This window comes from Temnothorax longispinosus, chromosome 6, assembly GCF_030848805.1.
Source record: "Temnothorax longispinosus isolate EJ_2023e chromosome 6, Tlon_JGU_v1, whole genome shotgun sequence".
NCBI lineage: Eukaryota > Metazoa > Arthropoda > Insecta > Hymenoptera > Formicidae > Temnothorax > Temnothorax longispinosus.
The window spans coordinates 521021-538960 of NC_092363.1; the positions used below are offsets into that span (position 1 = coordinate 521021).

The window sequence follows — 17940 nt, forward strand, 5'->3', positions numbered from 1 at the left end:
ATCCATAAAAATTATTCATAAAAAAAAATTCAGCTTGATATCTCAAAATTTGCGGAAATTAAAGCAATCACGTACATTTTTTTAAACAAAAATCAAAAACCCCTTTATTATTAGTAATTTTTCTAATTCTCTTACATTCTTTAGTTCTTTCTACCCCTATTTCATATATAATTTCATGTATAATTCTTTAAGATTCGGTCAATTAATTCCCAAGAAATTGAAAAAAATTCGGTATCGGATTCCAAAAAATCAGTTACGAAAAATTATACACTTTATGGCACTCCCCGGAAAATTCTACCCCTGTTTCATATATAATTCTTTAAAATTCGGTCCATTAATGAATGAGTAGTTCGCGGTCAGATATAGATAGATAGACAGACAGACGTCAGGTACTTCTAATAATAGATAGCGTTAAACAACGTAAAGGTCGTGGCACATAGAAACACTTAAGCAGTAAGGAAATCAACGGTATTGATTCGCTATCGCTTAGGGCCATGCCATAAGTTCTTGACTGTGATTGGCTGATTTGCTTACTGCTTAAGTTTTTTTATATGTCACGGTCTTAATAACGCACAAGCTTTGGTATATCGCTACGTCACGTTATGTGCTTTGGCCTTAACGCTGCCTCTTACGTTATTTATGAAGGCTCTGAAGTCAAAAGCATGACGCTGTCCTAGATCTAACGAGCTTGCGAGATAGGCAATCTGATCGTTTTATAATCCGAGCGTCGAGCGTCTCACGCGAGGAGGAAGGCTAAACGAGACGATAAAGGACTGATGAATATGGATCGACATTCGATCACTCATTTGCATGAACGGGCCAAGTGAGGCAAGAACAACGTATCTTTAGACGCGCTTATAGGTATATCGCGGAATTGCGTTATTAAGTCCGAGAGAGAGAGAGAGAGAGAGACAGGTCATTAAAATAGAGATAGATCGCGCGTCTATCTGTCGGAAACATAATTTTCTGTACGCGTCCACGACACGGAACCATCGAGACAACGTGTTATAGGATCGTCCATGAGGAGCCAATATCTCATCCTTTGATTTCGCTCGGTAACGAACGAGAATTCGACTGAAAACTCTTTTCACGGAAGCGGCCAATCTCCCGGTTCCGCGTAACGGATCTATTAAAACTCTCGTCCGAGCGAGATTGAACTCATTACCGGCTACCGGGTGTGGCTAAAGACCCGTCATTCTGATCCTGCCGCGAGACCGGTATTATTTTGCCGTCGATGCGATATACGAGCCCTGGCGCTCGGTCGGGACTTACCGGTGGTAGAGTTGATGAGAAAATAACCCTCCGGATTGCCGCTGCTGATGGTGAAGACGAATTGCTGGGGCGAGACGTCGCGATCGAAGGCGCGGATCTGCAGGACGCTCACGCTGGCGGGCGAGTTCTCCGCCACGGATGGATAGTAAACGGGAAGCTCGGTCAGCGGCGTGTTGTCATTCTCGTCCAGCACTTCGACGTAGACCTGCACACGCGCGAAGAGAGCCGTTTAATCATCCATTAAACAAAACCACCGCGCATTCCTTAAATTAAATTCGCGACTTTGTACACGGAAAAAACCGGTTTTGCTGAAGTATCTAAAAATTTAGCTATATAGATACAGATCTGAGATCTGAAAATAATTTTGTTGCACCATCAAAATAATGGTAGGTCGCTGAAATATGATAATGCTGTAGAAAATTTTGACATTTTAGCAATCAGTTTGAGTGTTCAACATAATTATTTTGATGGCGCAACAAAGTTATTTTCAGATCTGTATCTAAGTAGCTAAGTTTTTAGATACTTCAGCAAAATCGTTCTTTCCGTGCAGGATTTTGGCATACTGATGCAATCGCATCCTTATCCTGTGCTTCTTGAGGATTTACAAAAACATTTAAGACGCAAAACGAAATTTGTTGGCTGAGAAATAAAATCGAAACGGATGAAACGGTAATTAATAGCCATTTGACTAAATAGCTCGTCGGGCGAGAACGATGTTGTTAATTCCTATTTATAGTGCGCAGGTTTTTCCGAACGCTTCTTTTTCCAGCGATCTCTATGTATAATTTAAGATCCAATTGCTGAAACTTACTTGCAAACTCGAGCTCAGCGGAACCACTCCGTGATCCTGGGCGTAAACGGTCAACCAGTATCCCCTCTTCGTCTCGACGTCGAGCACCGCCTTGGTCCTGATGTTTCCTGCAACAAGCGGAGAACCGCGCAATTAACTCGGGAACCAGAATGAACGTGGCGAACGAGTACGAGCCACGATAATATCACGATCATCTATCTTTTAATATTTCGAAATAATTCACTTTATTTTGTTCGATCCTGTCGTGAGTAATGAAATATATGGCAGGTGCGAGCCCGTCAGGCGGCTTTCTCGAAATGGAATTAATATTAAGAACGTAAAATAATCGCTGTATCGCGAGACCTTTTGCACCCCGGCGTTCGTTATTCCCCCGGCCGTCGTGCCGGGATTCGAAACGAACGGAAGGCGGCCGGTTTGCGGAGAAAAAAAAAGGAAGCGGCGGTAAGTATTTCCACCTTGTGCGAGGTGGTCGGCAACAAGAGAGCCGACAGACAAGCGGGCACGTCATCGCGCCGCTAAATGCGCGCGTATGCGTGCACCGTGCGCGCGAGTCACCAACCGTAGAGCGGACAGTGCAAAAATCGAACCGCATTCCTGCCGTTAACACATCAGCGGCGACGGGGTCGGTGCCGCCGTTCCGCGTGTCCTCGACTCGGCTTTTTTGCCGCGGGATTTCACCGGATGCACCGGCGGTTTCTTGCGCGCAATCGATATTCCGCGTTCTGCGCTCCTCGTGGTTTTGTTTAAGCCGTCGCGCGTCGTCGCCCGGGATTAGCGCGCGCGGCGCGAGGGATAACGGTTAAACAGCGCCGCTGTGCGCCGCTCGCGATGACGCCCGATTACTTAACAACGTCGCGGATTTGCTCGTGGCGACTTAACGATTTGTGGCGCCGATAATCAACGTCTTCCTCGTCCGCGCAAAGTCGAGAATCCGCGTCGCTGTTTCGGTCGTCGCGTAATTAGCGAGACATCGAACTCAACGTTTCAGCGTTTCAACGTCGATCGCCGACCTGGATAACGGGCTCGATCGTCGAGGCAACCCGGAGCATGTAACGAGCGCTAATTAGAAATCGGGGGATAGGTACGTACGCGAATCGCCGCCGCGAGTCGTACCTTTTCTTGCGTCCCGGTCGAACCGGAGTTTTCGCCCGCTCGTTTCGCTCCCGCGTGCGACTTCGTACGCTCGCGCGCATCGCGGCTGTGCAAACCCGAGTTTTTCCTTTGGTTTTGTTTTTCTTTTATTTTTTCGAAAAATAACGTAGAGCGCCGAGCGTTAAGCGCGTACGGGGCCGGTTTTGTTGCCGTGTTTTCCTTGCAGCTTCCGTTGCATCGCGTGCGTGCTCAAATCACAGTCGCGACGCTTCTCGTTGCACAAGTTCTGTTCGCAGTTAGCACACACGACACGGAAAAGAGGGAATACATTTTTTTTATGCTTTTCCCCTTTATGCTGTAAATCGCGCACTCGGGTGCACGTGTGCATCGTTCGTACAAATGTTCAGGGAAAGAAGGCTTATCGCGCGCGGCGCGGGTGAAATACATCTCGTCGCGCGTATAATTAACATTCGCCACCGCAAAAGAATGCGGACTTTCTGTGCATGCAGGCGAACGCGAAGAGAAACGGGCATTTCGAGTAGCTGAATTTACCCATGGAAATAGTTAAATCTTAATTAACCGCAAACGAATGTTGCCATATAATGCGCCACGCCGCTATACTTTATCTCCCCCCTCCCCCCCCGTGTGCCCTCCTACGTCGTTACCTCCGCATTATATGCGCCTCGTCTGTTCATTCGACTGTGGAAGAAGCAGATGAAGACACGTGCGGTGCTTAATAGCGAGCGACCCGGCGAATGCATTAAATTTAGTACCGTAAACGCGATTTATACAGCATCCTCGTATAACGGGAGAACTTCGTTAGCGGGGAAACGAGCGGCGGCGCTCGGGCGCCCTGGCAACGTGGCTCTGAGCGATTATAAAAATGAATTTTCTCTCTCGTGCAGTCAATACTGTAATTCTTGCAAAATAAAATACATCCAGCGAGATCGGATCGTCCCGAGAGACAATCTGCAACGGTAAGAAATGCAGATTTTTCCGCGACAGCTCGTCTCAGTAAGGTCCGCATAAGTAAATGTTCAACCCTTTTATGATATAAATAACACGGGTATCACAGATTGATAAGAGGTGACGGCCGGTCTAGTGGGTAGAGCGCCAGATTCGTAATCCGGAGAACCGGGTTCGAATCCCGCTGGGCCACTGAGAATTTCTCAGTAAAAATGCTGCACCCCCCTATCTGACGGATAGAGGTAACCTCTAGATGGGAAAACTTGGGCTCCGTCTTTCGGAAAGAGACGTTAAGCAGTTGGTCCACTCATAGCCGTCGACCGCTATGAGGTACCTTAGGAAAAAAGTCACCAACCCGCTCGATAAGCGTGGTGACTTCTAGTCCCATCTAATGAAACAAACCTGTCATGAACGCATTACTATAGTAATGCAGGTCAAGGCTTTCCCCGAGCTGTAGTGCCACTGGATTATTATTATTATCACAGATTAATAAAAATAGAAGGACGATTCACAACAAAACTTTCGCGGGACATCTTATCATTTATCGTCTGAAATTAAGGATCTGGAGGTAGCGGTCCAATCAAAAGTCATGCAGAGAATATTAAAAACACCGATATTAATTCTCCAGGGATCTAAAGACAAAAAAATGTATAATAAATAATTACGGCAAATCTAATAGAATGTAAAAGTAGAACGTAGATTTAGTGACTGTAAAATAACTGTTAAGTACTACTATTCTTTCCAAAGAAAATCTCGAAAAAAATTGTTTGTAAATTGTTTCAAATTTTGTTGCTATATTTTTGTTTATTGATGATCTATTGTGTGTAAAATATCAGTGGTAACATTTTTTCATGTTTATACTTTTCTCTATACACTTTTCTCCATAAGATTACGTGTTAAAACTTAGATATTTAAAAATTAATAATTTTTTATCTAAATCGTGAATCGATCTGAAAGGCCCCGAACTTTGAAAGAGAATACAGAATATATTAATTATAAATTTTCATCAACTTCGTAACATTTTGACAAATCCTCCAGCACATCCTTAAGCGGATTCGACGTTTGTAGCGAGAAACGTATTAATATTATTTCAGAAAGACAAAAGCAGACATGTCGAACGACTTTGCGGAGGAGAGGGAAGGCGAAGGAAAGCAAAGGATAAATTATTCTTCGCGAGATATTTCGTCGCGCGCCTCTACATCCGTTCGCAACGTGAACTGCTGAATGTTCGTATTTCGATCGGGTTTCATCACGGAGATGCACGTGGATACTTCGGCAAATCTCCCGGGCTCCTTCGCGCTCATCCATCCGTTCAGACAGCTGATGAAGGCGCGTGCAGCATTTAATAGCGCACCGGGGATCGTATTTAACGTGCCTGCGCGCGGATTGCAGCCAACTTCCGAGATGCGCATGAGCGACATACAGCGATGAGGCCGACGAGGCACGTACGTTACGCAACGTAACGAAACGTTGAAGAGCCTCTCGTTCACCCGAATTCCTGTTGCTTCGCGAATCCATCGGCAATACTGATGGCGAATCGTGCAATAATTTCCATGTAACTCGAGAAAATAAAGGAAAATAAATAAATAAAGAGAAGAGAATTGCAAATTGTGATGTGCATTTCTAAATATATATTGTGGTAAAGAAGAAAAATAAGCGGCAATCGCGCGACAGCTGTTTGGCAATTTTTCCTCGCGACTTTTCCAGCTCGTAAGAGCCCGCCGTCGTTCGCTGCTCGAAACCAGTAAGAACCGTCTCTCGTCGTCGAGCGAACTACAGAATTCGTTTCTAGCGTGACTCTCGTCTTTTGTTCGAGTAACGACGGAGCCGCTTGGCGGAAGCGCGGGAAGGAAACGGTCGATGGCTTTCCGAGCGGAGAACGTGCAGGCTCTGTAATCGAACCTCTCGGTCGTTTAATTTTTGGCCTCGAGTACCGCCTTTCTCCCTTCCGCTCTTTCATCCGGTGTCCTCTGTCCGTCCTCTTTCGCCACTCTCATTTTCCCTGAGAAATTTCTCGAAGTCTTGACGGACACGTAACCCCCCGGTGTCCGTCTGCTTGTTAACCCAGATTCGTCATTAATACTTTTGGCATTATTTCGTTGGCAATACGCCCCGCGGATGTTCGCGAAACGTTAACAATGATTATCATCCTCTTGGCCGATTATTGTTGAGAGGTGATTGATGCTCGATCGGATATCAGGGATTAATGAACGCTTTTGAAAAGCTGCAACGAGAATAGATTATGCCAATTGAACTTTACTGTTATCTATCTCGTTTCATTGGCGCTAAAGATAACATTACGATTCATCATAAATGTCCCTATCATTGCGTTTAAAAAAATATGTATGATAAAGGATTAAAAACGAATAATAAAGTCGAAAATAGCTTCAATCTTGACATTCAAATATGATCGTTCGCATATAAACATTACACGCGTTTAAACGACTGCGTTATACTCGCGTTGATTAAATTATAATCCGAGGGAATTAAACGCGACGCAAAGTTTCTCAGGATCTAAACGGGGAACGTCAGGATTAATAAAGGAAACTCGTAAATGAAAGATAATTGCGATTTTCCTTACTATTATAAGTCCACTTTTAGTCGGTGCAATTTGCGATGCAAATTCGCGTTGCGAACTTTAACGTTTCAAGTAATGTGTAAAAAAAATTCGAGAACGAGTTACGCGTTTTCGTATAACGCGTTTTCGTTCCGTAATTTCGAATATGATATTACTGTGCATGTAGGAGTCTCGCGCATTTGATGAATGTCGGTCGGGGAAAAATACAAACCGTAAATCGCTATAGTGGATAAAAGCGCCACTAGAAGCGAAATTACGAGATATACGTGTCCGTTCGACCGGATCTCTCGATACGCTCGAGATTTAAATTGCCGAGGGCATATCGTCAACATTCGATTGAAATGCGTTTCCGTGGAAACCTTTTAACGATTAGATTCGCGTAACGGTACACACGCATATAAAGGGGTGACGTAGCTTTTAAATCACGATTGAAAGTACAATGGAAAGGCGAAAGGTAAGATCAGTGTTTCAGGTAAATAAAATTGACCGTTAGATGTAGAAAGGCAGGCTATTTTAATTTAAATACTGTCATTAGCAATCAAATATCTGATAGAGAAATGTGTAAGATCGCGAGTTGGCAAAATAAAAAGAATCCCTAAATATACAGTGTATGTATTATATCTTTCATCTCCAAATTGATGATGTAATAGAAAAGAAATCTTCATAAAAAAATAAATCAGAATATGGCTATCGCCGTCGAAAGAGATAACGTCGAAAATCAGAAAATAATACACACATATACACCACATCCACTTACATTAATAAATGACATCGAAAATTAATCCTCTATAGGATTCGACAAAAACCAATTATATCTTCTGGCAAACATTCTTCGCGAGCACGTTCTTCTTTTATAATTCTCGAAACTTTTCCGTAGCTCCGCAAGACTTCGCGTGGTACTCCAACAAATTATTATACCTTTAACTCTACCGAGATGTCCAATCTTCTTGCATCGTGCCCTACCCCCCCTCCCACGGGTAGAGATAAACGGTTCCACCGTTTTTTCCGTTTTCACTGTGTGGTTTCCAACTTTTGTAGGAGCACTACTTACCAGACGTTCGTCTTTATCTTTATAGCTCCTTCGATAGCCGACGAGCCAATTTAATCAGCACTTTTACCGGAAATCTACGTGAACTAATAAAGAAATATCTAGCGGACATTAGATAACGGAATTCATATTACCTACTATAAGTTTCATTTCTATCTATTATACTACAGTTTGATATAATCAATATTATAACATATAATGCATCTTTTCTGTTTTGTGACGTATAAAAATGTTTCGCATTACAAAATTTTCCGCAAACATAAAAAATATTTGAACAGTATAGATATGCAAGATATTGTTGTAATCATTGCAAGATATACATGTATTTGGATATCATAGGATTTTAATATACCATCTCAATTTTAATATAAATATATCTAAATATTTAAGAGATTTTTTTCTAAACTTTAAAGTAATTAAACAAAATTTCGGCATTAATTTACAGCACTAATCTTCTAGAATCGTAAAATTTTTTAATATATGAAGCATATATATGTAATAAATTTTACAATTAATTAATAAATTCTCGCGCTTTTTCAATTAATGAATAAGTTCGTTCAAAAGTTACGATAAAAAATTTGATAACCCTTCAAAGTTGCAAATGGCTTGAGTGGGTAAGAAAAAAATTTCACGCGGAACTAGTTTACTCGAGATTCTGCGTGTTCGAAAGTTTCCCGAAAGTTGGCGTCGATGTGCAACTGTGCAAGTCGGCTGACGATTCCTCCTCCGGTTCGTGATACGCGTATCACATAGAAAAGTTTCAAAGTGTGCATACAGTTTGGAAGCAATCGAACCTAAGGAGTTCGAGAAGCTGCGAAAACCGCTTTGGAGCAGACATTGATACGTTGCTACATTCGGCACACGAGAACACTCGCAACTTGCTTCATTTTCCGCTTCTCTTGTAGAAAATATCGCCGAAGGAATACAGGAACGCTTGCCCTACGCATTCTGCGTCTCAATTCTATCTTCTAACTAAGAGCAGCTTTTATTTTCTCGTCGAATGTATCGTAATCCTGATGGCGTCTTAGGAAAATTAAAAGCGTAATAATTGTCGAAACGATTAATCACGGAAAGAGTTGAAACGACGTTTTCTTCCTGAATTGGAATAAAGATGTTTATCGCCTCGATGATTGTTGGCGAAATTGAAGGTTTCTCATCGCGTTATTCATGAAAGAATCATCCGGAGGCTCCGACGATGATGATGACACGTTTATGACGAAGATATATCTGGATGGATATAAACGACGAGTTTCACGAGTACTTGCGAAAAGGTATTGCGAAAATAATGATCGTCACCGGCTCGACGGCCGTCATTAGCCAGATTAACAGTGGGAAACCGTTCTGTCCTCGACGCAGGAAGCCGGGCTACCAGGAATTATTGTCGGCGGTTAGGGTGCCGTAAGATCCGCCTTCGTCGTGTACCCTTCGTCTTCTTTCGCCCTCCCGCTATGCTGTTCCACTTTCCTAACTTTCCGTATCTTTCTTGTCCAGCCCCCTTTTTTTATCGCGCTCTCACTACCCCGAGTAGCAAGCGCTATCGTTCTCGCCTAAAGAGGAACAAGAATTACGACCAGGGATGAATATCCCATTCTCCTTTTTTTTTCTTTCGTATCTCAATCAGCAACGAGAGAAATCCCACGTAAATTAATTTGTCCGACTTTGAAGTGAGCGCGTGTAGCATAGATATATAAAAATACTGAATTAACGAAGCAGCAGTCAGCAGCTGCTTCATTGAGCATTTTTAATTTAACGAAATTCAATCGAACTCGTTTCAAGAGAACGATTGACTCTCCACGTGCAATTTTTATTATTGCTCGAAGTATTAATTTGCATGTTGAAAATTTTTTACAGATATGCACAAATAAAAAAAAGCGTAGTTGCATTTTACGTCAAAGTCCGCGCGCGATTTTTTTTTCTCGCGTCCCAAATGTATATGGTCCATTTTCCGGCTGTGCAGTTACCTAAATGCCTTACAATTCATTTCGAAGCGACGCGACGGACGCGACCGTTCACCTCCGCGCGGAACGCGTTCATTATTGCACCGCGCGGCTCCAGGCGGCAGATAAAAAGTTAATTACGTAGTTACTGGCATTCCATATTTTATGGAACGCGGAATTGGATTTTTGATCGAAATATTTCGTGCGCCCGAGAGTTGGTCGAGAGTTATTGGCCGCGTGTATCATAACGAGTCGTAACGAGAGTCTTGTCGCACATGTACGTTCGGTGACACGCGACCGCGATAAGAAATCTGCACATCGCGTGTCCCTTATTGCGCGGTACACTTATTACGAGGAGGGAGGACGAGACGGACGAGGACGAGGACTGAAGTAGTCTTGCATAAAATCACACGTGCGGATATCCGGTTCTCTTCCGATGGGCGCAAAATACGAGGCCGCGTCTCACGTGTCTCACCTCGAATACGTAAAGAAAGACGTTACCGCGAAACGTGTCTCGCACACGTACGTTCTATTGTGGATATCCTGGATGAGAGAGAGATAGGTACCGGCCGAACGATTGGAGAGCCACGATCGAGTTTTATTTGCGCAAGCTAGGCGGTTCCGGCGTTCTCTTTTCCGTTTGATTGACGCGGGCTCTGTCTTGGCATTCGGACCGAACAACGGGGGTAGCTCGTGCCTCTCTCGTAATCATCGTTTCCGAGGAAAATCCAACGGTTCGTGGATCTCTCACGAAATCGTGGGGCCATGTACAGCCGACGTGTAAACGATGTTTCATCTTTAACACGCGGCGATCGCGTGAACCACTTTCTGCTTCAAGTCGGAAAAGCGCGTCATGAGAGATTGACGTGATCCCGAGTCTCTGGTCTTGGTCCGCTGCGATAAAAGGCGTTCGTGATAAAAGACAGAGAATTTCGGGCGGTTAAAAAATAACGATGAGTTCAAAATGTAAATTTGTGGCTATAACTGACCGCAGGTATAAATCCTTGTCAAGGGTTGCGAAACTCGCTCGTGTATAAAGCGGCGCGCAACCGCGCGACTTTCTTATATGCACGGCCGTATATCGAGAGGCGCGGATGGCTCGGGGGTTGTAAAGTTTGAAAACTGAATAAAAATGCTAATTACCAAACTTTTAATGAAGTAGACGCGCTGGCTCGACGCGGATGTTTCACGAGGGCGCGCAAAGGCCGCGCGCGCTGGACGCTGAAAAAATATATAACACCTGTCACCCTGTTGTAATTCCGCGCGCTGCAACTTCAGATGGCCGGCGTGCAAAAGTAAATTACGTGTTTGAAACTGGCGAAAACAGTGTAGCGGCGTACGATATATCATGGGACATAGAACAGTTAATCCAGTTTTACCTGGCGACAGGAGCAATTACGCCGCTATCTTACGCGATTTATCGACACGTATCGGGAACTCCAGTGTTTATCGCGCTCTTGTACTTTTTTACGTCGCGGAAAAAAAGAATCGACGGATTTTTCAATCGAAAATTTTAGAGCTCTATCAAACGCTAATCGAGGATTCCGAGAGTGGCGGCGTGCCGGCTTTCAGGGAAATTTCGTTCCATGGCGTTCGCAATGGAAAGAATTAGCGTGCGCGCGTGCCAATCCCAGGTACACCGAAAAAACAATATTTCGCGCGGTATTTCAGTATTCAGGTGTCTCGAGGGGGATCCGCGTATTCGGTATTCAACGATCCGCGCGATGCAATTCCCCGTCGGGCTGCATCGCGTGCATACGGCGGCACCGAGGGATGCGCACCGAAGGGGGATTCCATGCAGCCGGTGGACGGCGAGGGCGAGGGCGATGGCGAGGGTGGCGCGAGGCGAGGCGCGGCGCGGCTTCCGAGAGACGTGTCTCTCGCCCGTGACTGATGGTCCACGTCAGACGTGACACGTGCTGCACGTGCCGCCGCCTTTCGTAACTGGAGGATCACAGGCGCCCGTAGTACGTCAGACCTCAGGCCGCGATCGTGGAGTTACCGGACGGATGGATGAACGGACTCCGGTGCAATTTCGTCGGGGACACCGGGGGGAATTGTCGGAAGAGGTTTACGTTGGTTTACGTTTCGTCTTCTCTCCGGAAAAATCAAATGGGCGCAGGCGCGGCCGGCATCTCCCCGACCGACGAGATAATATCGCGATATGCCTGCGAGAAACGTGCACGACGACTGCTCGTCTCGTTCTATAAGGAGAGGCAGGAAATTGCGAGAACTCGGTGCCGTCGCAACTTACTTCTCTCTCACGCACGCACAATGATGTTAAATATAATCTTAGAGGTACGCGTTTTCAGATCTGATTGCATTAAATGTATAGCGGGATGCAGCGAATCCGGAATCGTAATCTATCTAATTCAGAATGCCATCATCGTAGGAGCGAAATTCGTGATGTTTCTAGTAGTATTACGACGAAACTCGTCCGACACTCGCGCGCGCTTGTATGTATCTCGAGCAACTGAGAAAACGTCGTTAATGAGACGACGGATTCTGTTACGTGGAAGTCGAAATGAAACAGGATATATAACGCGCGAAACTATTATCTCAAGATGTTACACGCTAATTGTGCTTGTTAAAGCAATACAACGAAAGCATCTGAAATTGCCGGGACATCAATTTAGAACTGAATCTTAATCCCGTAACGTTTGGTTTTATGCTTTTATTTCGAAAGAAGTTTTCTGACGGTTATTCGTAGCATTTTTGCTTCAGATAGCTGATAAAGCTTTATTAATGGTAATCGATAATTAGCGGAACAGCAATAATTATTGATAGTAATTAAGCTAATTCAAAGCCTCATCTGTCCCATCGTCGATAGATATAGAAAATATTATTCTCTTTGCTCGCGCGATCTATTGTATAGAGCGAGTTTATTCCCGAGTAGTGTCGACTGTCGAGTACAGTGAACGGGTTCGTCCATCTCGTGTTCCAGTCTCGTGCTAATTAGAATTCTCTGATCCCGCCACCGGCGGACCGCTCGTTAATTAAAAGTATCGCGGACAAATGCGTTTTTGCCGCAGCTAAATTGATTTCACTTTAGTCTCCTCGACGACAACGTGAGTCGAAGGAAAGATGAAGAAAGAGAGAAAGGGTAGGGGGAGGAAGGAGAGAGAGAGAGAGAGAGAGAGAGAGAGAGAGAGAGAGAGAGAGAGAGAGAGAGAGAGAGAGAGAGAGAGAGAGAGAGAGAGAGAGAAAGTGTAATAAAAAGATTGAAACGGAAGCAAAATAGTTTTGCAGGCAAATCAGAAAATGTACACATCAATTTAACGACCGACTTGTTCCTTCTGACACGATCGCAATGTCTCTCTTCGGCATGTCGCATGGTAATCCAATGGAAAAAAAAAACGGATTTGGACCATCGCATCGTTGAGAGGTCAGCGAAAACGGATTCGACGGATAATTGCTGTCGTCGATTTGTCGTGATAAATCATGGTCTTTCGATAACTCGCTCTAATTCGCAATCGCGAGCCGTGAACCGTGAATCAAACGCATAATTAGCGCAGATGATAAGTTCGTTGCAGCGAGATACGACTTGATGTTCGATAACGAAGCACCTTTTTTTGCTGACTGACTGACTTACAAGTTTATGTAATTTGGAGTAAAAGTTAAAAGGTTAAAAAATATCTTTGGATAACAATTGAAAGGATTTTCAAATGTTTTACTGACTCTATCCTCCTTTCCAGAAAGCATTAACAATGTTCGCGAAAAATCTGTCGACGCAGAAGAAAGAGATTACGATTCATTTGATACGATATAAAACGCGCCAAAAAATGTTGCGGTATAACGTTAGCCAGAGAAAGCTCGCGAATACGTCGCGTGTAGAGAGATGAAACATGGAAGGTGGTTAAGCCGACAGATGAAGGGTATCGTGCATCCGGCTTCTCGGTTACCGTTCAGACTGCTTTTATTTCTTGGACGTCTCTTTAAAGTAGTTCGCTCTGGGTTTCAGAGATTACACGTTCGTAAGATTTATACGATTCGATCAAATGTGACGTAGCCTTGTGCGATATTTCGTTATATTGCCCTGTTATTATTTATCAATAATGTTGTAAAAAATGTATACTGTTAATATATATTAAAATACGTTAAAAATTATACGTTAAGAAATTTATCTATCATTATATACAACAGCTTGAGAAAGAATAGAAAAATACGGTAACAGAAAAATTCGATAAACAGAAACAATAATCTTATCAAACCTAATGTATATCCTAGATGCAGGAAGAGAATCTTCGTTGGAAAAAGAAACGTTTCTCGTGAAACAACTATTAATTGCCTGAGGGACTAATTCAGAACGTCGTCGTAATAACGAAATTTTCGTCTCTGTTATTACGACGAAACTCCAACGTTCTCGCTAATGCATCCCGAACGATCGAAAACGTCGTTAATGAGAAGACGGATCTTGTTACGCGGAAGATGGAAGGAAGGGTGTACGACGTGCGAAATTATAATTTCGAAGATGTTAGTGTTACACACTAATTGCAATTGCCTTGCTACAGCAACACACGGCAACACGCGAGCGGCTAAAATTGGCGAGGAATTAAATTAGTCTAAATCCTAATCTTGTAATGCGAATGTATTTTGTCTTTTAGCTCCCCTAAATCCTATACTCGAGAAAAGTCCTCTAACAGAAACGCGATAAAACCTGCGAAATCTTGTGGATCTGCGGACGAGGAAGGCTAGATTTACCACGTGGATTTTCCCGCGTTGGATTTTCAGGAGTTGCTGGAAGAGATTTATTCCCGCGAATCAGACAGCCCGTTGTGCGACGAAACATATGACAGATTTTTACGAAACGACGAGAGAAGCGTGTCTTTTTTTTTTATCGATGCTCACTGACAGCACTTGTTGGAATAAAAATATCTAGCTTGAATATTTTTGGCAAGACACGAAGAACAAGACCCGAGACCTTTAAGCCTGTGTGTGTGTGTGTGTGTGTGTGTGTGTGTGTGTCTGATGTATTCAATTCCATCACGATTAAATCATATACAAGAAGAAAAAAATGTTGTATCAACAGCATTAGTCTAATTAGAAATAATCTTGTTAATTCAATACATCATGCTTTTGTTTTAACCCCTCGTAGTCACACTTCTCTAGAATCCCGTGGTAGTCGACTGGGTCGTATTGACCCAGTCGATTTTTAATGGTTGCCATTTTAATCGGCATAAGTATCGGTCCGATCGGGTTCAAATAATTCTGGAACATACTTTAAACATTCTAGAATATAAAACAACTACGGTTTTGTGAGAAATCAAATGGCAACATGTTGAAAAAAAATCGTGAACGAGTACATGATTAACGGTCTCTACCTATAGAGGATACTTCAAACTCTTGTAGATGGCGGACCAAGCCCTATTTTAAGGTATTTAGCTGATATTTAGATCCAAATGAAGGTGAAGTCAAATTGACTCATGTGGACTACGAAGGGTTAATAAAAAAAGTATTTCTTTTAGTAAATCAAGTATTGTTTCACTAATACTGTTATTGAATTAACAAGATTATTTCCAATTAGATTAAACATCATTTTTTTCACTGTGTAATGCTATCGATATTTCGAATTAGACGTTTTCTAGTCTTTCTGCGGAAATATTATGCAATTTTATTTTTCTAAATGTGAAGGACGCGTTTCGTAGGTTTGCTATCGAATAAAAACGATATTGATCATCCATCACGACGCCATTATCATGGAACCATTGAGGTTTTCGCTACGAAGATTTTGTCGATCCTCCATCGGTCTGCAAGAACGATGCATGGAATACGGAATGCAGTACATCCCCGGAAATCGAAAGAAACGACGGCTTCTATAAAATGCACTTCTAAGAACGTGCATATATTTGACAAAAGCTTATTTTCGTACAATATGCACACGACGTTACGTAGACACCAAGACAAGAAGTTCTTGTCTTTCAATTTATCTACGGCACACTTTAGTTTATAAAATTAAAATTTCGCCAGGTGACATTTTAATATTTAATGTTGGAAATTAAAAAGTCATGGCGAGACGGAATTCCGCGAATAAATTTACACTCTATTCTGGCGAAGGGGGAATTTTTGCCAAAATAAAATTCCGCTTGTACGTTTGCAAGTTTTGCGGGATGTCCCGTATATCTTGTGTCCCGATAGCGTCCGCGTCCGGGATTTATTCAGCACCGGGTGCCATCCAAATTCATACGAATCAGTTGCACGACCGGCCGAAACGATAGGGCGCGCCCCGATGTTGCATGGGATCGGGGTCGTGGATTTTTCCGGCGAGCGAAGTGACTCCGAGCCGAGGCCCTCTCCGCCGCGCTGGGCTTCGTTGACACGCGTACAACGAGATGTGCAGTCGTTCCACGTGCACGTGCTCCGTCGTACGGCGCGCGCGACGAATAAATTTCATCCAGCTTTTCTCCACCGTTTCGGGAGTCCCGGTGGAATAAGGCGCGGAAACGCCGCAACGGGACACGCCTTCCGGAATTTATCATCCTTAATAAAACAGAGCGAAAATAGTGAGACGCAAAATGACCTTTGTGCCGGATAAATAGATCCTGACCGCGACGAGCGGATAGCTTTCATTAAGATTAGAATATATGTATGGTTATATAAGATTAGAATATATATGGAGTTGCGCTTACCTGGAAATTATTTTAACAAGATCTGTTTGCGTTATATTTTCTGCATATAAAATGACACGTGTCATATTGGTGCATATTAGCACTCCGAAGAAAGAAAACATGGAAAATAAAATACGGAGCCACTAAAACGAGCGAAGCTGTGATTAAATTTTATATTAAAACGTGTTTTGCTTTCTGAGTCACGCGTACTTTAAGATTAGCATTCAGTAAGACGCCTATCAAATAAAATCAGATTTGCGCGGACTTTTATTTCCAACACACGAAATCGAGGTGCTAATCGCGTAGCGTTAATAAAAGATCACGCGCGTAATAAAATCCGAATTACTTCCAGGAGAAAAAGGCAAATTAAATAGCGAAGTTGCTGCGGATATCGTCGGACGTGGCGCGTCGGGATTAAGAACTCATTTCCGATTTAATGATCGGACGGGTCAATGTAACACGTTTTGCAAGCGGATATTGCCGAAATTTCAGGCATAACGTCAGGAAAGTATTGCAAACGAAATGTCTCAAATGACTTAAACAGTCAGAAAAAAACTTCTTGCATGAATTATAAAAACAGGCGTTTTAATAGCAATTATAACGAAAAATAAAAAAATATTAATAAACAAATTATATTAAAAAATTAAATTAAAAATTAATTTAAAAGAATATTAACGGGCAAATAATATGTTACATTTTTAACAAATTTTAATTAAAAAAACAGTTGTTTTCCTGATAAATCTGGTCGATTTGTACGTGTTTCTGCGATTATATCGCAACGAATTTTTAACTTGTAATTACGTGGAAAATACGTCACTCAATATTTCTGGGAACCTACGTGAAGCTTTATGTACACACACACAAATGTTTACATTACGAAATTCGCCTAATTTTAATGTTATCTGACACGTGTCAGCCGATACGACGATTAACAATAATCCAGCAAAAAGCGAGTAGAAAGTTTCGTATCTTGTATTATGAATTTGGTGTATTGAACTGGATAGAAAACGATAAAAAATTTCAGGCGTTATTTCGGGATTTATCAGCGATTCTCCTTTCGATGTGCGAAAAATGGCCAGAGATTATCGAGACATGTTTACTTTCTTTGAATGCACACCTTTATTTTTCCCTACGAAACGCACAACATAGCGCCTCGGACGCCGATTTATCGCGACAAATTGCTTGGCACAGAGTTGAAACAAATCAACCAGGGGGTGCCGCGCGGCTTATCGTAGGCGGAAGTTCCGATTATGTAAGGCGGCCGCCGAAGGTGGTTTCCTCTCGGAACGTTCGCCGTTATGTAGCTCCTCCTATGAATCGATAATACGGTTGCCTTAACTAGGCGCGCCTTGAGCGAGGGGCTTAATCGTGCCCTCGCGGCTTCACGCTGACGAAATTCAATCGAGGCTGATCGTTACGAGAAGCCATTGTACCGCCACCAGGATTAATAGTTGCGAGTTGCTTGCCTACCGCGCGAAAACTGATTGCAAGTATTTTTAACACGGTAATAATATTAGCGGGAACGCTTCGCGAAACGCTTCCAAGTATCCCTCGTAATAATGACGCGTTAAGGGTACTAATGAAAACTCTCTTTTCACTACCTCGCGAGATTAACCGTCTTAATTGGGAAG

The 17940-nt window shown here is 43.0% G+C and overlaps 1 protein-coding gene across 7 annotated transcripts in view; it reads right to left on the reverse strand.

Annotated features, from left to right (window-relative positions):
- Positions 1 to 17940, reverse strand: part of Kug (FAT atypical cadherin kugelei) — a 322747-nt gene that overhangs the window by 49640 nt on the left and 255167 nt on the right. For all 7 annotated transcript variants that reach the window (XM_071782437.1, XM_071782436.1, XM_071782435.1 and 4 more), the window contains exons 4-5: positions 2084 to 2190; positions 1273 to 1477 (exon numbers count right to left, since the gene is read on the reverse strand). In XM_071782437.1, the coding sequence (XP_071638538.1) occupies positions 1273 to 1477; positions 2084 to 2190 (312 nt within the window). The remainder of the gene's footprint in view (positions 1 to 1272; positions 1478 to 2083; positions 2191 to 17940) is intronic.